Genomic DNA, 20,092 nt, shown 5'->3' on the forward strand with positions numbered 1-20,092 from the left:
ACCCTGAGGTTTATTCGATACCCTATAATTGACAACATTGCCAGGTGCTGGCTGCCATGTTACTCGTATGGTCCTCTCTGTTTCTTCTGAAACCGTAAGAACTCTGGCAGCGGCTGACACTGTCGGGGAGATAAATGAAAGACAATGTCCATTAAACGTTGGACTGATTCAACCACATTTCCTAGGGGTCAGGAAAACCAAACCATCTGAATAATCATAGTTTGTCTGCCAAGATAATCTTGATCCAACACAGACCACGGCTCTCCAAACCGGGTGAAACCAGACATGCCGAAATGGTTGTACGTCATGCATAACGCAGACACTCTAAGACTGTCTGCAATGTTCTCTTTTTATGCCGTGACCGGAGTGTTTTTACGCAAGAGGGAAAGGAATGAATTGTCCGCTTTTAACCGGCCTACGGAACACTTTCAGATGGAGAGACCTTTTACAAATTGGGAGTTTTATGGATGGAAAATAAGTTTTCCCACTTATTCCCTGATCCAATAGGACACCATGTGTTAATGTTGGTATTGAAGGAGGTAAGGAATAGAGTGATGGCAGCAGACATAAAATGGAGACGCCTAAGCCAGAAGACTTCTGGACTTTTTAGATGACAGACAGCAAGATAAACCAATTATAAATTTCAGCACGCTTAACCAGTGAGTTGCCCCACTGAATAAGTAAGAGGATGCCATAAAGTGCTGCAGAGTGTGTTGAAATCCGCCATCCCTTGATAATAGAGAGCATGTGTAAATCATTAAATCAGCCACTACACACACTCCATACACTACACCCACCATATGTTACAATAGCCCACAGCGAAGGTATTTTAGAGGAAACAGTGGTAATGACGCAAACCTATAGCAATGACGTTCTGCCCCCGCTTGGTGTTGAGCTTATGAAAGGAAATGGAAGTCACTCTTTCACTTCTTCCACATCAGAATGAACACTGAGACATTTCTGTTGTAGAGCTTTTGTCTCCAGCATACTTCAGAGAGCATGTCATTATGTTGCAGAGTGTTCTTAAAACAGACATTAAACTCGAGAACTGATTTTTCTGAAGAAAATCTAAGTGATGTTCACCCCAAAATGCAAAACTGGATGCCAAGATTTTGAAATTGCATATGTATGATTGCTTGGGTGTTATAAAGGCGCAGTGTCATTTGCAAAATTTCATGGACAAAAAAAGTGCCTTTGTGTGAATTGTCTTGCAATGCACTTTCAAACCATGCAGCTTTCTGTTGCTCGACGCGTCAAACTCATGGATTCATGGAATTTGCTTGAGTAACTTTTTTACCCTCACACACGGATTTCTATTGATAATTACTAGATTTCGCCCAAGGAATTTCGATAGGCAATGGTCAATGCGACTGCACCTTAAGTGGTTGCTTATTGGCCCACTCTCAAGTCTATATGATATTCTGGTCTGGTGGGAATGGCTTGGGTGTAAGTCTGTGGGTTTTGTCATCCTTCAGGTAAAAAATGTGGTAAGTCTTCATTCATTGTTAAGGCATCACATAAGTCTGCAAAATAATGACTGAACTCATCTGAGTTACACGGATTATCAAGCACCACACATTTTTTATTTATTTGCTAGTAGCTCAATTGTGTTGAGTGTAATTTTCAAACTTTGCACTGACTGGTTCAGACTGGTAGGGCAGATACTTCATTGAGGTTTATATGCATGTCAGTGAAATATTCGGACATTATATACAGTGTATCAGGTTTTTTTCCTCTCTGGGGTAGGTTACCTCAGGACGAGGGGCCCACCTCAGACACACAGAGCGAGGTAAAGAGCGTTTGGTCATATGCTGGATTCATTACGCAGGCGGGAATGGACTTACCATCTGTGGTCTCCTCTCCATGGAGTGGCTCTCCCTCCTTACTGCTGTAGGCAGCGTAGACAGAAACCTTGTAGCGGGTCTCCGGAGTCAGTCCGTCCAGAACAGTGGTGGTTATGTCCCCGGGGACGGTTTTCTCGCCAGCTTCCTCTGAAAAGAGGGATTTCCAGGTGACCCGATAAAGGCGGACGTTGCCAGGGGCGGCAGTCCAGGATGCCACAAAACTGCTCTCAGTGACATCTGAAGTAACCAGATTCGTAGGTGAGCCGAGTTCTGAATGATTGAGAAAAAAGACACAAAAATTGTAAAAACATCATAATAGTCTGGTCACAGAGAAGCAACAAGCACTTCCATTAAATAAGGCTACCTTGGCTAACTAGTCACCCAGCCTGGCCAAACTGGCAAGGCAGTCATGTTTCAAAGGTTTTAGAAAGATCTCTGACACCTACAGTGTTCAGACTGGAAGACACACTTGTTAACACCAGTTTGGCCAGGCTTAGAGACTAATTAGACCAACAAATTACTAACCAGGCTACGTTGGTTAACTTGTCTACCAGGATGGCCAAGCTTGTTAGGAGGATGTGTTATCATGGTTTTACACAGGTTTCTGGCAGCTAGTCAGGCTGCGGGACAAACTTTCCAATCACCTAAACCAGTTAACACCAGTTTGGCCAGGCTTAAACACTGAAAAGGACCAACAAAGTCCAGCGAAATACTGTATAGGTGGGTTTAAGCAGCCTGCGTTGTTTAACCAGGCTGTCCAAGCTTAGGCGGGCATGTTTTGGTGGCTTTAGGGATGTTTCTGACGCCTAGTCCAGCTGGGAGCCCTGCTGAAAAAACCAGCATGAATTCCATGTTGATCCAGGCTGGTTTATGCTGGTTAGAGCTGGTATAGTTCTGGTCTAGCTGGTGGACCAGCATTCTGTTCTCAAGCAAAATTGAGATTGAGTAGTTGGTTCACCAGCATTCCTGCTTCCCTTACTTGGTCCTGCAAACCAAAAATCAGCATGCCACATAAGCATACCTTATGTTGGTGACCACCAGTGCTGGATTTTCACTTGCTAATCACCTAAAACATTTAACACCAGTTTGGCCAGGCTTAGAGACTGATTAGACCAAATAAGACAAGAAACATACTGTAGATGGGATTTTTTTAGGTTATTTACAATAGGTACAGTTTTTTGTATTTTATAGGTACAAAAGTTTTTTTTGTTGTTGTATTTTTCAGAGGTTGACGGGCCTGATCAAAGCAGAGCAGTGGTCTCTTATAAAAGTAGAACATTTAGAACAAAATAAATCTGAGAAATTTGAGTGAAATCTTCAGTTAAATGAGCATTTATCTAATTCTCCACTGGTCTGTCTAAAACGCCGGTAGCTCGCGATTGCTTTGATTTACTCTGTCAGTAACGCGTACCCTGGAAAACAGCTCTGCAAAAATAATTTCTCTCTCTGCTGCCACACATCTGTCATCACATCTACTTTCCATTGAACACGAAACTCGATCCATTAAACACAGACTGCTAAAACTGCAGATGTAGCTCGCTTTTTGATCTGCGCCATACCACCTACCTATCTTTACACTCTCTCTTTCTCTCAGTTCTATGTTGAGTGGCCCAAAACAGAAGAGGAGAGAGAGACTTGAAATGATAGGAAATTGTCAGAGTGCTGACAGCAACCTGTCCCTAACCTTACCCGTATCCCACCACAATAGCAGCAGAAGTGTGACAATACAATATGAACACAATAAATACACTGTACTTATTTTTTGATGTAAGTAAGTACATAGACCAAATTGTGTTGAGAGGGAGAGTAAAACAAGAAGTTTTTTAATGTTCCAATTAATATGTGAGCAGTGCTTGCCAGTGCCAAAGTTGTCCTAACCTTACCAGTATCCCACCACAATAGCAGCAGAAGTGTGACAATACAATATGAACACAATAAGTACACTGTACTTATTTTTTGATGTAAGTAAGTACATAGACCAAATTGTGTTGAGAGGGAGAGTAAAACAAGAAGTTTTTTAATGTTCCAATTAATATGTGAGCAGTGCTTGCCAGTGCCAAAGTTGTCGACACATGAGGTTGCAGAGGTGTTGAGTGGTTTGGTCATTTTATTACCCACCAGGTGAAAAACCTGTTTACTTGGTAAACAGCAACACACACATTCGTGTTTGCAACATCAAGTTATGGACTGAAGTTTAACAGTTAATAGTTGAAGGACATGCATGCCTTAGCGAACACCAATAACTAATTCAAGATGAAACAGACAGAGAAATTAGGACTCTGAAGTTGTTTCTACGTCCAGCATAGAGGTCTGATTTTACTGACAGAGCACAGAAGAGAGCAGATCATATGTTAATGTCTTCTGCAGGCTGCTTTTGATTGTTAAAATGCAGACAAACTGCCAATGCCAAGCACTGCAATGCACCTCTACTCAGACAACACAAGCTATTAACGAATATTCATTTGTGGTTTTGCATTGACAGAAAATGTAGCCACAAAACAGAGACGCAACAGTACAATACCGTGCATGAGTTTATTAATGCTGTCCTGATATTGTTATGTGTTGAGGCCAGATTAAAACCAGACTCCTTTTGGACCTTCACATATGCTATTTTTCCTTCTTTGATTCTTGTTTTAGCATTCCATCCAAGCAAAATGTTGATGTTAACTGGGAACAGGAGTTCTAGCACTAACGTGACTGTCATCCTGAATTATTTCACTTTGGAAATGTTTGGAGTACCTGGAAGCAAGACAAATTCTCCAATGCTGTGTCCTTCAGCCCGACACATTCTCTGACCACCTCATGCATATTAAGTGATTTTTTGGCCTTTTGCCTTTATTTCGGTAGGACAACGCTAAGGTAGACAGGAGGCAGTGGGAAACATGGTCAAGAAAGAGCTGTGTGTTGCCCGCTTGCCTGCAAGGTACTCAGACTTAAAGACTTTTCATCCTCATTCATACCATACAGGAAGCCAGGACTGAAAGTCACAAACAATCAACCTCTGGCGAAATATCTGTAGTATACTATAGTATGTACACTACCATTCAATAGTTTGGGATCAGTAAGATTTTTTAATGTTTTTTTTTTAATGGAGTCTCTTATGCTCATCAAGGCTGTATTTATTTGATCAAAAATACAGAAAAACAGTAATATTGTGAAATATTATTGCAATTTCTAATATTGGTTTCCTATTTTAATATACTTTCAAATATAATTTACTTCTGTGACGCAGCGCTAAATTTTCATCAGCCATTATTCCAGTCATCAGTGTCACATGATCCTTCAGAAATCATTCTAATATGCTGATTTATTATCAGTGTTTAAACTGTTGTGCTGCATAATATTTTTTTAGAACCTGTGATACTTTTTTCATTGATTCTTTGATTAATAAAAATGTAAAAACAACAGCATTTATTCAAAATATTAATCTTTTCTAACCAGTGTTGGGGGTAACGCATTACAAGTATCGCGAGTTACGTAATCAGATTACTTTTTTCAAGTAACTAGTAAAGTAACGCATTACTTTTTAATTTGCAAGAGAATATCTGAGTTACTTTTTCAAATAAGTAATGCAAGTCCCTTTTTTTTTTCCAATTTATTGACTGACAGCTCTCCTGTCCCCATGTTGAGAGAAATCAGATGTTACTGTAGTTCTAAAATAAATATGAATATGCATTAATTCATCTCACTCACAAAAAAAAAAATCACAGATTCAGTATTCCTCAAGATGAATATAAATATTGCAACTCAGAATATGACGCAAACCTGCAATAATTAAATATTAAACAACACAAATATAATTTATGTATTTAATCCCATTCTATTAACCAATGTCTTTGCGTCTGACCTTCGATGATCCAGTTCAACCGTACTAATAAGCAAAAATTACTCCAGACACATTACTTTTAAAAGTAACTTTCCCCAACACTGTTTCTAACAATGTCTTTACTATCGCTTTTTATCCATTTAACACATCCTTGCTGAATAAAAGTATTAATTTCTTTTCTTTTTTTTTTTAAAGAAAGAAAGAAATTACTGACCCCAAACTTTTGAATAGTAGTGCATATTGTAACGCACACACACACACACACACAATCTATTTTGAATAAACACTGTTCCTTTTAACTTTTTATTTATCAAAGAACCTTGAAAAAATATTAAGCACAACTGTTTCCAACATTGATTCTAAATCAGCATATTAGAATTATTTCTGAAGGATCATGTGACACTGAATTCTGTATATTAAAATAGAAAACTCTCATAATATTTCACAAAATTACATTTTTTTCTGTATTTTTGATCAATTAGATACAGCCTAGATGAGCATAAGAAACTTCTTTAAAAATCTTACTGATTCCAAACTTTTGAATGGCAGTGTAAGCATGTTACATGTTGCTTACATGACTACATGTAGTTGCAGTACATAACAGCAGGGGTTAGATCGAACCAGCCAAACCTTGAGCCCCTGATCACGAGTGCCAGCTTTCGCTAAATTGACAAATAACTACATCATGAACAATTTAGCACCATTTTCCATTGATTTCCTCTTTGTAGCGGTTTCATATAGACGTTATCCAATTTCAGGCCCTGGGATCTAATTTCTGGATCTTCTCACCCGTGTCCACATTCAGAGAAAGTAAACTCTGCCTCTGACTGAGTGGAATAAAAAATGACACATCTGAGAAATCAATCTCGAAGAGGTAATGAACCAGTGGGGTGGTCACAAACTGAGAACACATTGGTAACGAACATCTTGAACGTCCTTTTGAACAGTTGCCATACAAAGCTGACAAAAACAATCTTGCATGACTTACACTTGGATAATCTCAACTAGCACACTGATTAAGCTTTGCGAAATTTGCATGGGATCCAACTGGACAGCGCTTGATGAGAAAATGAGGTCTGTCCACTCTCTTCTCGCAGAATTCAGCTCATATTCAGTAAAACAGGGCAGAAGTCTTGGTTAAGAGACATAATCTGGTGCTGGCAACGATCTCTCAGCCCAAGCCCATTTTCCACAAAAACTATCATGAGACAAAACTCATGCTGACTGCAACCACATTCACCAGATGTTAAAACACAAAGACGCTCTGAGACCACTGGACAAAACTGGCAGATTTAGAAAAACAAGTTTACATTTTTGAATTAAGAAGATATGCAAGTTAACATTTGTAATGGCATTTTTTACTATTTAGTTTAATAGGCTGAAGAGGAGATGCAGTGTGAGCTGGTCAGCCCTAAAGTCCTTGTTTAAGGTCACTTCCTAATTACCCCAGACTGGGTTTGGCCTCACAGTGCACTTTTCTGGAGGCTGAGGGCAACTAAAACAAAGAAAGCTGTGTTATGCTCCAGGATATGGAGTTTAACATATCTCAGTTTGGAAACGCCTTGTCAACGGCCAAAAATTAGTCGCATGTTTCCTTTAGCTCTTCGTTGAAAGGCGGCTTGAGTCAGCATACATAATGACAAGCCTCTGAAATATGGGCTTTTGTATAATGAGCGGAGGACAGCCATTAGCGGTTCCGGTTAGATGCTGTAATCGGTCATTTTAATACGACACTGCTTGAAATCCATCCAAAGAAAGACGTGCAGTAAGTATCGGGCATTTATGGCTGATACGTTAAAGCTAAAAACCTTGGATGAAATTGTTTGGCAGTGGCTAACCTTCAGCAAGCCCACAAGTTAATGGCAGTTCTGACATGCTTTTTATCAAGAGAATATTGCGAGAGACATGTACTTCACTTTTTGCGAAAGCAAAAAAGAAAGCGTTTTTTTTTTTTACGTAGAAGAAACTGGCTCTTAGTGGTTTGAGACCACTCATATAAGCCAGACAGTAATAGGACACAAATAACCAGCAATCACTAAAAATCCAGCACAGTATCAAAAGACTTTGTAATCTATTTATTGACATGATGTGATTTTTAAATTAGTAACTTTAGAAAAGTAGAACAGAACCATACACTGTATGATTTAATTTTTAAACCCCAAATTCTGATTGCAAGACCAAGGTTAGACACTAGAAACAATTTCACCAAACCGTTATCTTTTGAGGTTTTGTTTCCATTCACTCTTCTTCCAATGCCAAGCATGAGCGAGGACATTTTTACAAGCTCAGCTAAATCATCTGCTGCCCACACACCAAATGTATAAACCCAGAGCGTGGGGGAATCCACACAGTGAGATCTGTCATTAGATGACACATCTAAAGGGTCATCCATTTGGTTCCCAAAATTACGGAGTGCACTTCACACTCACAGACAACACTGAAAGACTTTTAAGCACATCTGTCCTCTGTTAAGAGCTTGATACAGAAGCATGCGAAGAAACAATTAGAGTAACAGAGAGCCCTGTCTAAAAACATCAAAATGTACAGCTTCCCTTTAACACTCTGTCACAAAGTTCTGTTCTACCCGAACAAAAGAGTAATATATTTAAAATTTCATTCTAAGTATAGTTCAAAATCTTTATTTACTGACATATCGCTCAAGACTTACTGATATAAAATGTGACCCTGGACCACAAAACCAGCAGTGTTGGCAGTAACGCATTACTTAGTAACCCGTTACTGTAATTTGATTACTTTTTCAGTAACGGAGTAATTTAACGCGTTATAATTTTCAAAATAGTAATTAGAGTATAGTTACAAGCCGAAGTCTCTATACGTTACTGCCGCGTTACATTGGTGACAGAATGCAGTGTTTTATAATCTAGAGAGTTTCTATTTAGGCTATAACACGTGTTTGCAGCGTTGAGCAATTTAAATAAATAAAGCGCTTGCTTTAGTTAAAAATAACAGTGTTCTGTGAATGTTGATGCTTTAATAACAAATATTTATCGGGAGCGTGTATGCTGGGATTTCATAAATTTCATGGAGAAAAAAGTAACGTAACTAGTAATGTAACTAATTACTAATTACTTTTGAAATAAAGTAATCAGAACAGTAACGTGATTACTTTTCAAAGGAGTAATCAGTAATCAGTAATTTGATTACATTTTCAGAGTAACTTGCCCAACACTGAAAACCAGTCATAAGGGTCAATTGCTCGAAATTGAGATTTATACATAATCTGAAAGCTGAATAAACAAGCTGCTCCAGGGTCACAAATACTAATTTAATTTTATCTGAAGTACTACTTGTGCACAATGCACATTTCTTAGTATTAAGCCAAAAATGTGTTTTAATGTCACTATTGATGAGGATTGTATGATCTTTGAATAATATCAGTCTTTAAATGCAAGATATTTAGAGTGTATCTGAAGTATACTTGCAATAATTCCACTTTAGCACACACAAATATACTTCAGTATATCTTTAGTTGGACTTCAGCACTACTTAAAGTGCGTTAAGGACAAATATTAGTTTACAATTTAGCAGACTGTAAGTATACCAGTTTAGTATACCAAAAGTACAATTACAGGGTATTTTTATTAAGTACATATGTGTAAATGTACTTGTAGTATACTTAGCATGAAATAAATGTATTTCATATATATTATATTTATTTTTCACTAGGGTATACAGGTATCTGCCAATATTTGGGAATGATCAGATTTTGAGAATGTCAAAATTTGACCAAATGTTCAGACAGCCCTTTTTTATTTGATTTCAATTTTCAATTTCTCATTTTGTTTCATTCAATTGTATTATATCATATAGATTGGCATTCTCACAGTAGCCAAACTGCTTTAAAGGTATCTGCATCTATTATGGAAAAAGCAGTGTAGGACAACGACTGGTGCAGACTGCCATCTGGGTGTCTTAAACCACCCATCAATTTTTAGTTTCATTTTATACAGTGTACTGCAGACAAATGAATTGCTTTGTAGAAAAAGCTTCGAATGCAATACTGAAGTGTCTTACCTTCCAGAGTAGTGCCTGTTCCCATCAGTGGCGCTCCGAGGCCAGAGGTGTAACGGGCACTAACGAAGATCTCATACTCGGTGTCTGGTGACAGATTTCTCAGCAAAGCCGTTGTTGCGTCTCCTTTAACAAACATTTCTTTTCTTTCCCCACCATCAGGTTTGTAGGCCACTTGATATTGCAGCACATTGCCTGGAGCGGCCCGCCATGAGACCCTCATGCTGGACACGGTCTCGTTGAAGACCCTCAGGTCACGTGGAGAGCCCCGGACTGAGAGGGAATAATAAATATGGGATTAATTTACTTGTTTTAGAATTTCAAGGTAAAAGAGTCAAAACTTCCCATAGTGCTGACCTTCTTTGGTGGTGCCCTCAGTGTCCATGGAGGGACCCATTCCACTTGCATACTCGGGGTACACTGTGACACGGTAAGTGGTGACGGGTAGCAGTTCGTGGAGCACAATGGTGACCTGACTCCCATCAGTCTGTGCTTCCAGTTTATCTCCTCCACCCACTGGCTCATACAACAGTCTGTACCTCAGCACTGCTCCTGGAGCGGCTCTCCACGACACGCGGAAGCTGTCTACGGTCTCATCACTCACCACGAGGTTACGGACAGAGCCTAATTCTGAAATGCGAGAGCAGTGCGTGTTATCAGCCACATGCAAAAAAGCTTTACTTGTCAGTGATAAACGACTTTGACTGTGATTAAATACCTTCTAAAGTCGTCTCCTCGCCTGTCAAAGGAAAACTGTCTCCTTTATCATACTGGGCGATGACATTAACCTCGTAAGTGGTCAGGGGCGTGAGATTGGGCAAAATCGTAGTGGTGGTGTCAGGAGGAACCACCAAAGAGATGTAGTCTCCAGTTACGTCAGCCGCTGGCCTGAAACGCACCAGAAAAGACAGGACATCCTCTCCGTCAGAAATCCACGAGGTCCTGAAGCTTCTGGAGGTGACCTCAGAGAAGCTTAGCGACTTTGGTGGAACCAAACCTGTATGATAGAGCACATCATACAATGTGTATTTTCTTGAAAGTTTATTATCTGGCTTTCCATGCTTTAAGCTTGGTCTTGCGTGCTTGATTCACTCCAAGAGAAACTTTAGTAATACATTCTAAATAGACATGTGTTAAAGGGATAGTTCACCCAAAAATGAAAATCCTGTCATCGTTTCATCATTAACTCATCCTCAAGTTGGTTCAACCCTGTACTGTTGAACACAAAAGAAGATATTTTAAAAAATGTACAGGGTACACTTCAGTACAGGGACCAATTCTCACTATTAAATAGTTGCTTATTAGCACGTCTATTAATAACATATTGGCTGTTTATTAGTACTTATGAAGCACATATTCAGCATGACCATATTCTACATCCCTAATCCTACCCAATACCTAAACTTAACTATTAAGAAGCAGAAAATGTGTAGTTTATTGAGGCAAAGTCATAGTTAATGGTTTGCTAATAGCGAGAATTGGACCTAAAAATAAAGTGTGACCAAAGAAAATAAAAAAAGTTGACAATCCCCATTGACTTCCATAGTATGGGAAAAATACTACTGTTTGGTTACGCATATATTCTTCAAAATATCTTCTTTTGTGCTCAACAGAACAAATAAACTCATGCAGGTTTGGAACAACTTAAGGATGAGTAAATGATGACAGAATTTTCATTTTTTGGGTGAACTGTCCCTTTAACACAATAAAAAACTGAAATATGTGGTGTATAACAGCAATTTAGTATTGATTATGATGATGTTGATTATTTATTGTTCATGATGTTTATTATATCTAATCTGCCCTCAACCGTACTGGTGACTGTCCCAAGCAGGGTGTGTTCGTGGATCTTTTGTTGATCCTGGAACAACATTCCCATCAAACAAACATAGTCTGAACCCTATCCTTAACTAACTACCTAGAGTAAACTGCTTATCAGAGGGAATAGATAATTGTTGCTGATAAGATTGTTGTTCAAATCCCTTACCCCAGACCTAACCTTTTTTTCATTCCTAAAATGTTATTGGTTGATAAGACTGTTATTCCAGGTCCATCAAGGCTGTTGATCCAGAAACATGTCCTACTTGGAAATCATGGTAAGCTCACTCACATAAACACTAACAGAAATGACTGAAAAAAACAAAACAATAAACGAATGTAATCGAAGTTGGCACATACTTCTTTTCTTGATGTTATGGAGCTCCTGCTCAATTCTTAGACAGATGGATGTGGTTAGTTCCTTGGAGATCCGCTGAAAGGAATCAAAGTCTTCCACCTCAAACACATGGTTATCAGCAGGTGCGTTGGCAATCGCCTCCAGCTCGGAGCGCACGGCGTCCTTGACTCCCACGGCGAAAATCTCCACGTCTGCATCCCTTAGTTTGTTGGCAGGGTTTTTGAAAGAATCCGAGGATTTACCATCTGTGATGAGCACCATGACTCGGGGCACGTTATCACGAGCGCCACGGGCTGGAATGAAGATCTTTTCCCTTACGTAGGTCATGGCCTTGCCAGTGTTGGTGGAGCCTCCACGGTAGGGGAAGGTGCGGACTGCATTGAGCACAGCTGCATTGTCATCGTGCTTGTTCAGGGCAAACTCAGTGTGTGGATCCCGGCTGTACTGAACCAAGCTGATCTGCACTTTGTTGGGTCCGATGTCAAAAGAATTGACGAGCACTTCAAGGAAGGCTCTAACTTTAGCAAAGTTAGACAGTCCTATACTGTACGAGCCATCGACCAGGAGGACAATATCAGCTTGGACCTCGACCTCTTGGGAGCACTCTATAGGCAACAAAACACAAGACTTCACAACCTGTCTGTCTGGAAATTATATTTGCATTTTGAGGGTAAGCAGGTCAAAAAGTACCAGTATATAGATAAACTATGAATAGGGTAGATCTGTGAGATTTAAGGCTGGAGTACACTACACAACTTTTGCCATGATTTTTGCTACGGTTTACAGTCTGGAGGACCCAACACTAGTTCCGATTTAAAAAGCCATGTAGTATATTCCAGCCTATAATAGGATGGTTAAAGATTCGGACTGGCAACTCAAATGTTGTAAATTCAGTCCCCACAAGAAGGTGATCCATGAACAGTTGCATCCTTGATCAACACAGTTCAAGGAATTGTAGTGCTCAGATCTCTTTCACGCTTCTCTGTGCTCAAACTTAGTGTACCGTGGTTGAATACTTGGGACTTGTTTACACCATTAAGACATGTTTTGGTCGATCCAATCACAAGTGGACAACACTTAATACAGGTATGAATTGGGTGTAAAACCTTTTCAGCTTGTCCAGTTATGACCACTTCCAAAGGTAGTCGAAAACGTATTAGATGGGATTGCTTTTCACACTTGAAATTGTTAACCCTGGGTCATCCTAAACCCCGGAAAAACGTGGAGAAAAGCGACAGATTAAAACACCAAATGTTACCCGATACTTATTACCCGATCGACCAAAACGCATCTTAATACCAGGTGTAAACAGGGCCTTGGAAGCATTAATGAAAGTAGTTGTTAGCATCTTACCTGTAGACACCTTCACAGGCTGTGTTTTCTCGTTGACAACTTGTGGCTTACTAGGAGTCAGACCTTTGAGGGCAAACAGACTGATCTCATACTCTGTCTCAGGAGACAGGTCTCTGACATTGGCCACGGTGAATGTGGGCCCTGTGTAGAGCTCCTGCTTCTTGGCGCCAGCAATCATGGGGAAGACCTGCAGCTTATAGCCTGTGATGTCACCAGGAGACGAATCCCACCTAATTCTCATGGATTTGGAGGAGACGTCAGTTACTCTGAGGTCTGAAGCTGGTTCAACAACTGGGGTAAAAAAGGTTAAATATTTATGATTCATAGATCTTCCATTAACTGGTCAATTCTCTGTGAGTTTACGATGTATGGCCAGTACCTTCCTCTCCGCTTGCAAGCAAATTTAGCTGCTCCTCCACACCAGAGCACACCTGCGTGATGAGCTCCAGCTGCAACTGATTGATCATGTCGAAGTTTGGGACATTATAGATATGCTTGCTGTGGGGAGTGGAGGCTATCTCCTTTAACTCATCCTCATCTGCTCCTTTGATACCTGAAGACATGAAACGCAGCTTGAAAAAGTGTTCCATGCAGTTTTGGATGCATGTTCAATAGATGTATACTGTACATACCCAGGACAAAGATCTCTACTCCAATGTTCCTCAGGCGTTCTGCGTACTCCCCTACTGGGTCTTGTGACTTTCCATCCGTGATGATCATGGCTACTTTTGGAAAGCCTTTCCTGGCTCCAGCCGCCGCAGTGAAAGTGTTTTTCACCAGATAGTCCATTGCATCACCTGGTTGATGGATGCATGTAAGAAACCGGGACAAATTAATTCATGTCGAAGGAAGATTTAGTAACACTTTATTTTAAGGTGTCCTTGTTACACGTTACATGTACTTACTATTAAAATAACAATAAATTACGCATAATTACATGCAAGTAACCCTAACCATATAGTAAGCACATGTAGTTAATTAATATTACTCAGTACTTAAATGTATAATTACACTGTAACAAGGACACCTTAAAAATAAAGTGTAACCGAAGATTTCAAACTCTTTTAAGTGATTATTTTGGAAGAATCTGTGTCTAACTATGAATATTTATTCAGCTGTTTATGACTCTTTTTTATGTTTAATCAGGTAATTATTTATTTTTTAAGCCTAGTAGGACGTTCCAATATTGCCCATCATGTTACCACATGATAGACTGACAAAATATTGTTCACACTCCAAGCCAAAGCCAATCCCTTTCACCAACAATCCCCAAACTCTGATTGGATGATTAATGTTGACTAGGGTTGTTCCAGGACCAACACAGATGCTGATACAGAAACAAGTCCTAATCAGCCAAATAATGGTATGGCAAATCGTAAATCTTTTACACACCTGTCATGGTGTTACCACCCTTGTAGGGCAGATTTTTAATGGCTCGCAGGACATCAGGCCGCCTGTAATACTGGTTCAGGTTGAACTCTGTCCTGGTATCTGAGCTGTACTGCACCACAGCCACTCTGGTCTTATCCTCTCCAATGTCAAAAGCTCCCGCCATGGCCCCAATGAAACTCCGGATGAATTTAAAGTTTTCTCTTCCCACGCTCCAAGAGCCATCCACCAGGAAAACCAGATCCGCGATAGCACTCACTGAACACTCTGCATGACGAGGAAATGAAGAGGCATGAGAGAAAGCCATATAAGAGTCTACTATAGATCTACCACACTCTTTGTCATTTGACTTATTTGACACATTAATGGACAAAAAAAGTTGTTGTTTAGTCTATTTTGCAACTACACTTACACAATTATTAATGACTCCTAAAAAGTCATGTCCTCTGTCTGTTTCCTTTAATATTTCCCAACAAAAATGATGCTTCCGAAGCAAATGGAAACTTTCAATAAACTTATTTCTGTTTCTTTAGACATGGCTCCAAAACTTTACTGTGAAATGTCCATCTTGAGAACAGGTTTTCTGGAATTTCAATTGGATTTGTTTTGGCACCGGTACTCTCGATTTGGACTCACAAGAAGTGGAATTGGGTCAGGACCGTAATCCTTTCCACTAGTTGTGATGTCTGAGTGTGTGAGAGTCAATGAGTGAGGCTAGAAAAAGCCTCTGAGCCCCTCTCTGCGTTATACCAGCCACTTCTAACAGTACAAAACAAAGTGTTTTATGAGCTCTGATTCTATTTTAATGCTTTTAATTAAAGGCAATTTTTACATTGCCAACCACAGCCTTGAGCAATCTTTCTTTTTGCGAGCAGTAACAAGTCTACAGCGGTTGAAGTTTAGAGGAAAAATGTGATCTAATACACTGCATATAAAATTCCATTTCATAGGTGATAAGAAGCAAGGAAACTAACATCTGGAATGATGAAGAAATGGTTTGATTGAATATACTCACTGACAGCCTCTGACGGTGGCCTCTTTGTTCCACTTGTGTTGCTGGATTGAACTGTAAGAGCAGAAGAAGTTAGGTCTGTGTCTTGGAAGCTCACATTTCCTTTTGGCAAACAGATTTATCAAAACGAATAATCAACACCTCGTTTATTGTAAATTTGCTCAGAAGATCTCGAACTAAACTGGATTTGTACATTTTTTGAAGAAAATGTGAATGGTGCTTCAAAACTTCAAAACAATTAGTGTGTTGTGAGTGCTTGAAAGAGTATTGCTGCAGTATTCTGAATGGTTTTTAGTGCATTGCTATGTGATGCCTAGGGTGTTATGGGTTGTTCCATTACGGCTTAAGTCAAAGGAGTCCACTCCTAACTCTCTATTATATTTTGGAGACATGACTCAAGTTACCAAATTACCTTTTTAAGATATTAAATTTAAACTTTTCTTGACAGTGGCATTTAAAAGCAGGTTTTAAAAGGTTTGTTCCTCTTCTTTATCCCATAAGCCACATGACCTGAAATATCACTCATGTTCAAGTTTCAAGCCAAAATTGAACACATGAGCAAATCCCTTACCATGCATACATGCAATACCAACAGTTGCTTGTTTTAAAATACAGAATTAATAAGAAAAAGTCATCGAGGATATCTGGTGTGCACTTACTTGTTATTTGTCCAAGGATAGGGATACTTTCTTCCGCACCATCATATGAATTGATAGACACTGAATAGTCTACATCTGGAGTTAAATCCGTGATTGATGTGTTTGTGACCGAGGCAGGAAGACTGAAATCTTTCAAATAATCTGGAACAGATAATGACATATCAAGTCAGAAGAGAAGCTACTCAAAGCTGATCAATAAAAAACATGCAGATGTTGAAATCACGCACCTGTATCTGATATGACTTGTATTCTGTAGCCCTGTATCTGAGACGAAGGCCTCCTCCATGACATATGCACTGTGTTTTCATTTAAGATTTTAAATTTCAAGTCTGAAGGAGGCTCCACTGCAAACAAAGGGTTAACAGAGTCAAGATCACGAGAAACTGCAATATTTGAATTAATAATACATTTTGAAAAAAAAACATTAGATGATTTTCAACAACCCCAACGACAAACACTTCAGGACTGAAGTTTAGTCGTTTATTGTTGGGCGAGACAAACAGAACCAACAGTAAAGGTGACAAAAACACGACATAAGAGAGTGACGGAAGCCATTTCGGTTCAAATGGCCTTTTCTTGAGTTGCAAAACCTGGAATCTCATGGTCTGCAGCTCAAGCAGAGAAGAGCTATCACAAATAAAATGTCGTCGACAAACCATCCAATACATGCTGAATGCAATCAATACAATGCATGCCAGTTCACTGGAACTCTGGTGACAAAAAGAAATCATATCAAGACAATGTTCCCATTCCCAAAATATTGATTATACAATGGAATCAAGTTTTCGAGATGTCAAAGATTTCCAGATGGCTCTGTCCGGAGTAGAGAAAAATACATATATGTTATATATACGCTTTGTATATATACATATATTCCAACAAGGCTTGAGTACTAACAGGTTTTACTGAAGGCACGTATCCATTGCAAATCTCAAAAAAAGAATACACAGCTCGTCGTGACAGACTTTTGTGTAGTTCCTTTTCAAACAGAAGATGTACGTGACAAGACGACACTCGATCCGCATTCGTCTGGTTGTCAAAGTGTCATGCACATGTACATGGGGGAACAACTTATTACACTGTTTCCATGTACAACACAAAGGACAACACAACAAATGTATTTCAAAATGATATTCTGTCATAGATATTATTGACATGCAATCTACATCAAACCGTCGTGGATCTCATCTCAGCAGGCGGCGATCTAAGGCAATGAGATGTCCACTTACGTACTCCACATCCATGTTACATCTGCATGCATGAATGCTGATGATTGATGTAAATCTCTGCTGTCCGAATAATGTCTTGACTGCATAGGAAAAACAGGCGATGTCATCCAAAATGCAAACAACGGGTGATATTAAACATGCTGAATATTACAGAAATGAATTAGTATATTTAGAGTGCAGCTTGCAATATCACATTCTTAAATATAAGGGTTCCTAGATGGCCATAGAAGAAGCATTTTAGTTCCCCAAAGAACCTTTCAGTGAACATTTTTTTCCTTAGTGTGAAGAACCTCTTTTACACAATTATTGTAAGAACCTTTTGTTTCCATGGATGTTAAAGGCTCTTCATGGAATCATCATTGCCAATAAAGAACCTTTATTTTTTAGAACACTTAAAAAATGAAACTTTGTCGTTCTTTGGAGATTAAAAAAGTTCTTGATGTTCCAGTACATTATAGGTTCTTCAGCTCAGTATTTTACCGTTTTAAGCTGTAGAACATGATTTGGTTCTACTTGGAACCTTTACTTTTAAGAATGTATTGTAGAGTTCTGTAAACTAGCACATTTATTACTAGTCTTCATCGACAAGGCGATGAAGATCCACAGTGTCTGCTATAGATTAATGATCATCTATAAGAGCAGATCTTCGCTGTAGAGACTTTTCCATGCACTACTGTTCTTAATTCTTCTTGACGGCCAGCTGAATAATGAGGACGTGGCAAAACGTCACATGCGCAAAGAAAAAAAAAAGGAAAGTTTTGGGTGGAAAGAAGTGGCCAGAGCAGCAGAATATCATTTTAAAATAAACGGTGGAGGAAGCACACCAGGAAAACGACAGACAACACGACCTGCTGGAGAAAGAATGCTCACCAACCTGACGCGCCAAACTCAAACAGTCTGGGCCGATTCCCTTCATGTGTCCGAACAGGCCGAACCCATGAGTCTTCACGATTCACAGATGAGGCATCTTGTGTCACGGCACCAGCGCGCATAAACGATGTCTGAAACGCTACCTACCATTGAGCTTTAATACCGGCTCGGCAACTGTTATAATAATGGAACGTGACAGCTTTGTTGACTCTGTTGACAGTTTCATAACGAAAGTGACACAAACGTCGGCTCGTGTTGAATTTCTGGAAACTTCAGGATGAGGAGGCCCGTCAGGAGAGCACTTCTCTCATCCCGCGGAGAGAAAGTCTGCCCCATGTCAATAACCTCCAGCCAGTCAGGCATTCTTTCTGGCTAGCGCCGTTGCCAGGCAGTTCGGAAAAGAGGGTTGGAGTCTCCCGGAGAAGCCGAGCAGATGCCAAAGTAATTCCACGACATGTGCTGACATTAAACATTACTGCATATTAACTTTCCATAAGGACTGCAACTCAGCGTTTTCGTGAGCGGCTGCAGGAAACCTAAAAAGGCTCTTTGTCTTTGTGCTGTCTGAGAACTAATTCAGCCCTCTCATGTTACATCTTTCCATTCTGTTACAGCACGCGCAAAAAAAAAAAGAATGTTTCCATTTGGTTTTCCAGTTGAATCAAACCTCATCCTCACGTTCTCACATCACTTTCGCTCGAGACAGCTGTCGGTGGGCTAAACTGATGCTGTTTGGTGGTGACTTTAATTACAGATCCGTTTTAAACTAAAACAACTTCAAATCATGCTGTAGAAAACACTTATCCATTTTACTTCTGGAACCCATTTATAGCTAAGCATAAAGTGCATATGTTTTTATTAAAAGTATTTTTATATTTCATTTTATGTGTGCATCCAGCTCAGTGTTGCCAAGGTTGTTTTGATGATAGATCTTGACTGAGATCGGAAAATATCAGAGATTTAATTTCATGCATGAAGAACTGTGTAAAAGAACTAAGGGCAATGTGTATTTTATAGCAACAAAAACAAAAACAGCTTATATATGGATAGTTATGTCAGTGTATCACACGTTGTCGCAGTGTTACTCATATTTATATCTTACATTTTAAACTATTTGTCATGCAAAGTATGTAAAAATGATAAAAATCCAAGTACCTATTCAGATTCAGTAACCTAAGTTAAATTTATGCATATACTAAATTTATGCATATACTACATACATAAAGAATAAATAAAATGAAGTTTATTTTAAGCCTTTTTATGGGAATCCAGCAGCTGTCAACTGTGATTGGATGTGGGGGAAAAATAGGCTAGATTTCATTCCTTCTGGGTGGGGTTTGAGCTGAAAAAAGTTCTGGGATCTGGCAACCCTGATCCAGCTACACACAGTGCAATACAATTTTGTGATTTTGTTTGCATGTGTTCTGACTCTTGATAAATGTGCATTTGAGTTTGACTTAAGATACTTATGTCTCCGCAAGAACTTATTGCAAAAGTCTGCAGTTTAACCTTTTTCTGACATTTAATAATGATGCTTTTGTAACAATGTTTTCAATTCAGCTCCTGTAATTAACCAGCACTAATGGTAATTCATTGGGCAATAACTGACTCATAGAGGAGGTGATGACCATCCCAGACTGCTTGTTTCATATCTGCAGAACTGCTGAGGCATGCCTCGCAACAAATGGCAGATTGTGACTGT

The 20,092-nt window shown here is 39.3% G+C and overlaps 1 protein-coding gene across 1 annotated transcript in view; it reads right to left on the reverse strand.

The window, feature by feature from the left end:
* LOC107687946 (collagen alpha-1(XII) chain-like) overlaps positions 1-20,092 on the reverse strand; it is a 78,368-nt gene that overhangs the window by 57,026 nt on the left and 1,250 nt on the right. The window contains exons 3-15 of the mRNA XM_016485440.1: positions 16,519-16,635; positions 16,292-16,432; positions 15,636-15,686; positions 14,624-14,887; positions 13,864-14,028; positions 13,611-13,784; positions 13,232-13,522; positions 11,881-12,483; positions 10,421-10,699; positions 10,060-10,332; positions 9,706-9,975; positions 1,845-2,114; positions 22-119 (exon numbers count right to left, since the gene is read on the reverse strand). Coding sequence (XP_016340926.1) covers positions 22-119; positions 1,845-2,114; positions 9,706-9,975; positions 10,060-10,332; positions 10,421-10,699; positions 11,881-12,483; positions 13,232-13,522; positions 13,611-13,784; positions 13,864-14,028; positions 14,624-14,887; positions 15,636-15,686; positions 16,292-16,432; positions 16,519-16,635 — 2,996 coding nt within the window. The remainder of the gene's footprint in view (positions 1-21; positions 120-1,844; positions 2,115-9,705; positions 9,976-10,059; positions 10,333-10,420; positions 10,700-11,880; positions 12,484-13,231; positions 13,523-13,610; positions 13,785-13,863; positions 14,029-14,623; positions 14,888-15,635; positions 15,687-16,291; positions 16,433-16,518; positions 16,636-20,092) is intronic.

This window comes from Sinocyclocheilus anshuiensis, unplaced genomic scaffold (genome assembly GCF_001515605.1).
Source record: "Sinocyclocheilus anshuiensis isolate Anshui unplaced genomic scaffold, SAMN03320099.WGS_v1.1 scaffold421, whole genome shotgun sequence".
Taxonomy (NCBI): Eukaryota; Metazoa; Chordata; class Actinopteri; order Cypriniformes; family Cyprinidae; genus Sinocyclocheilus; species Sinocyclocheilus anshuiensis.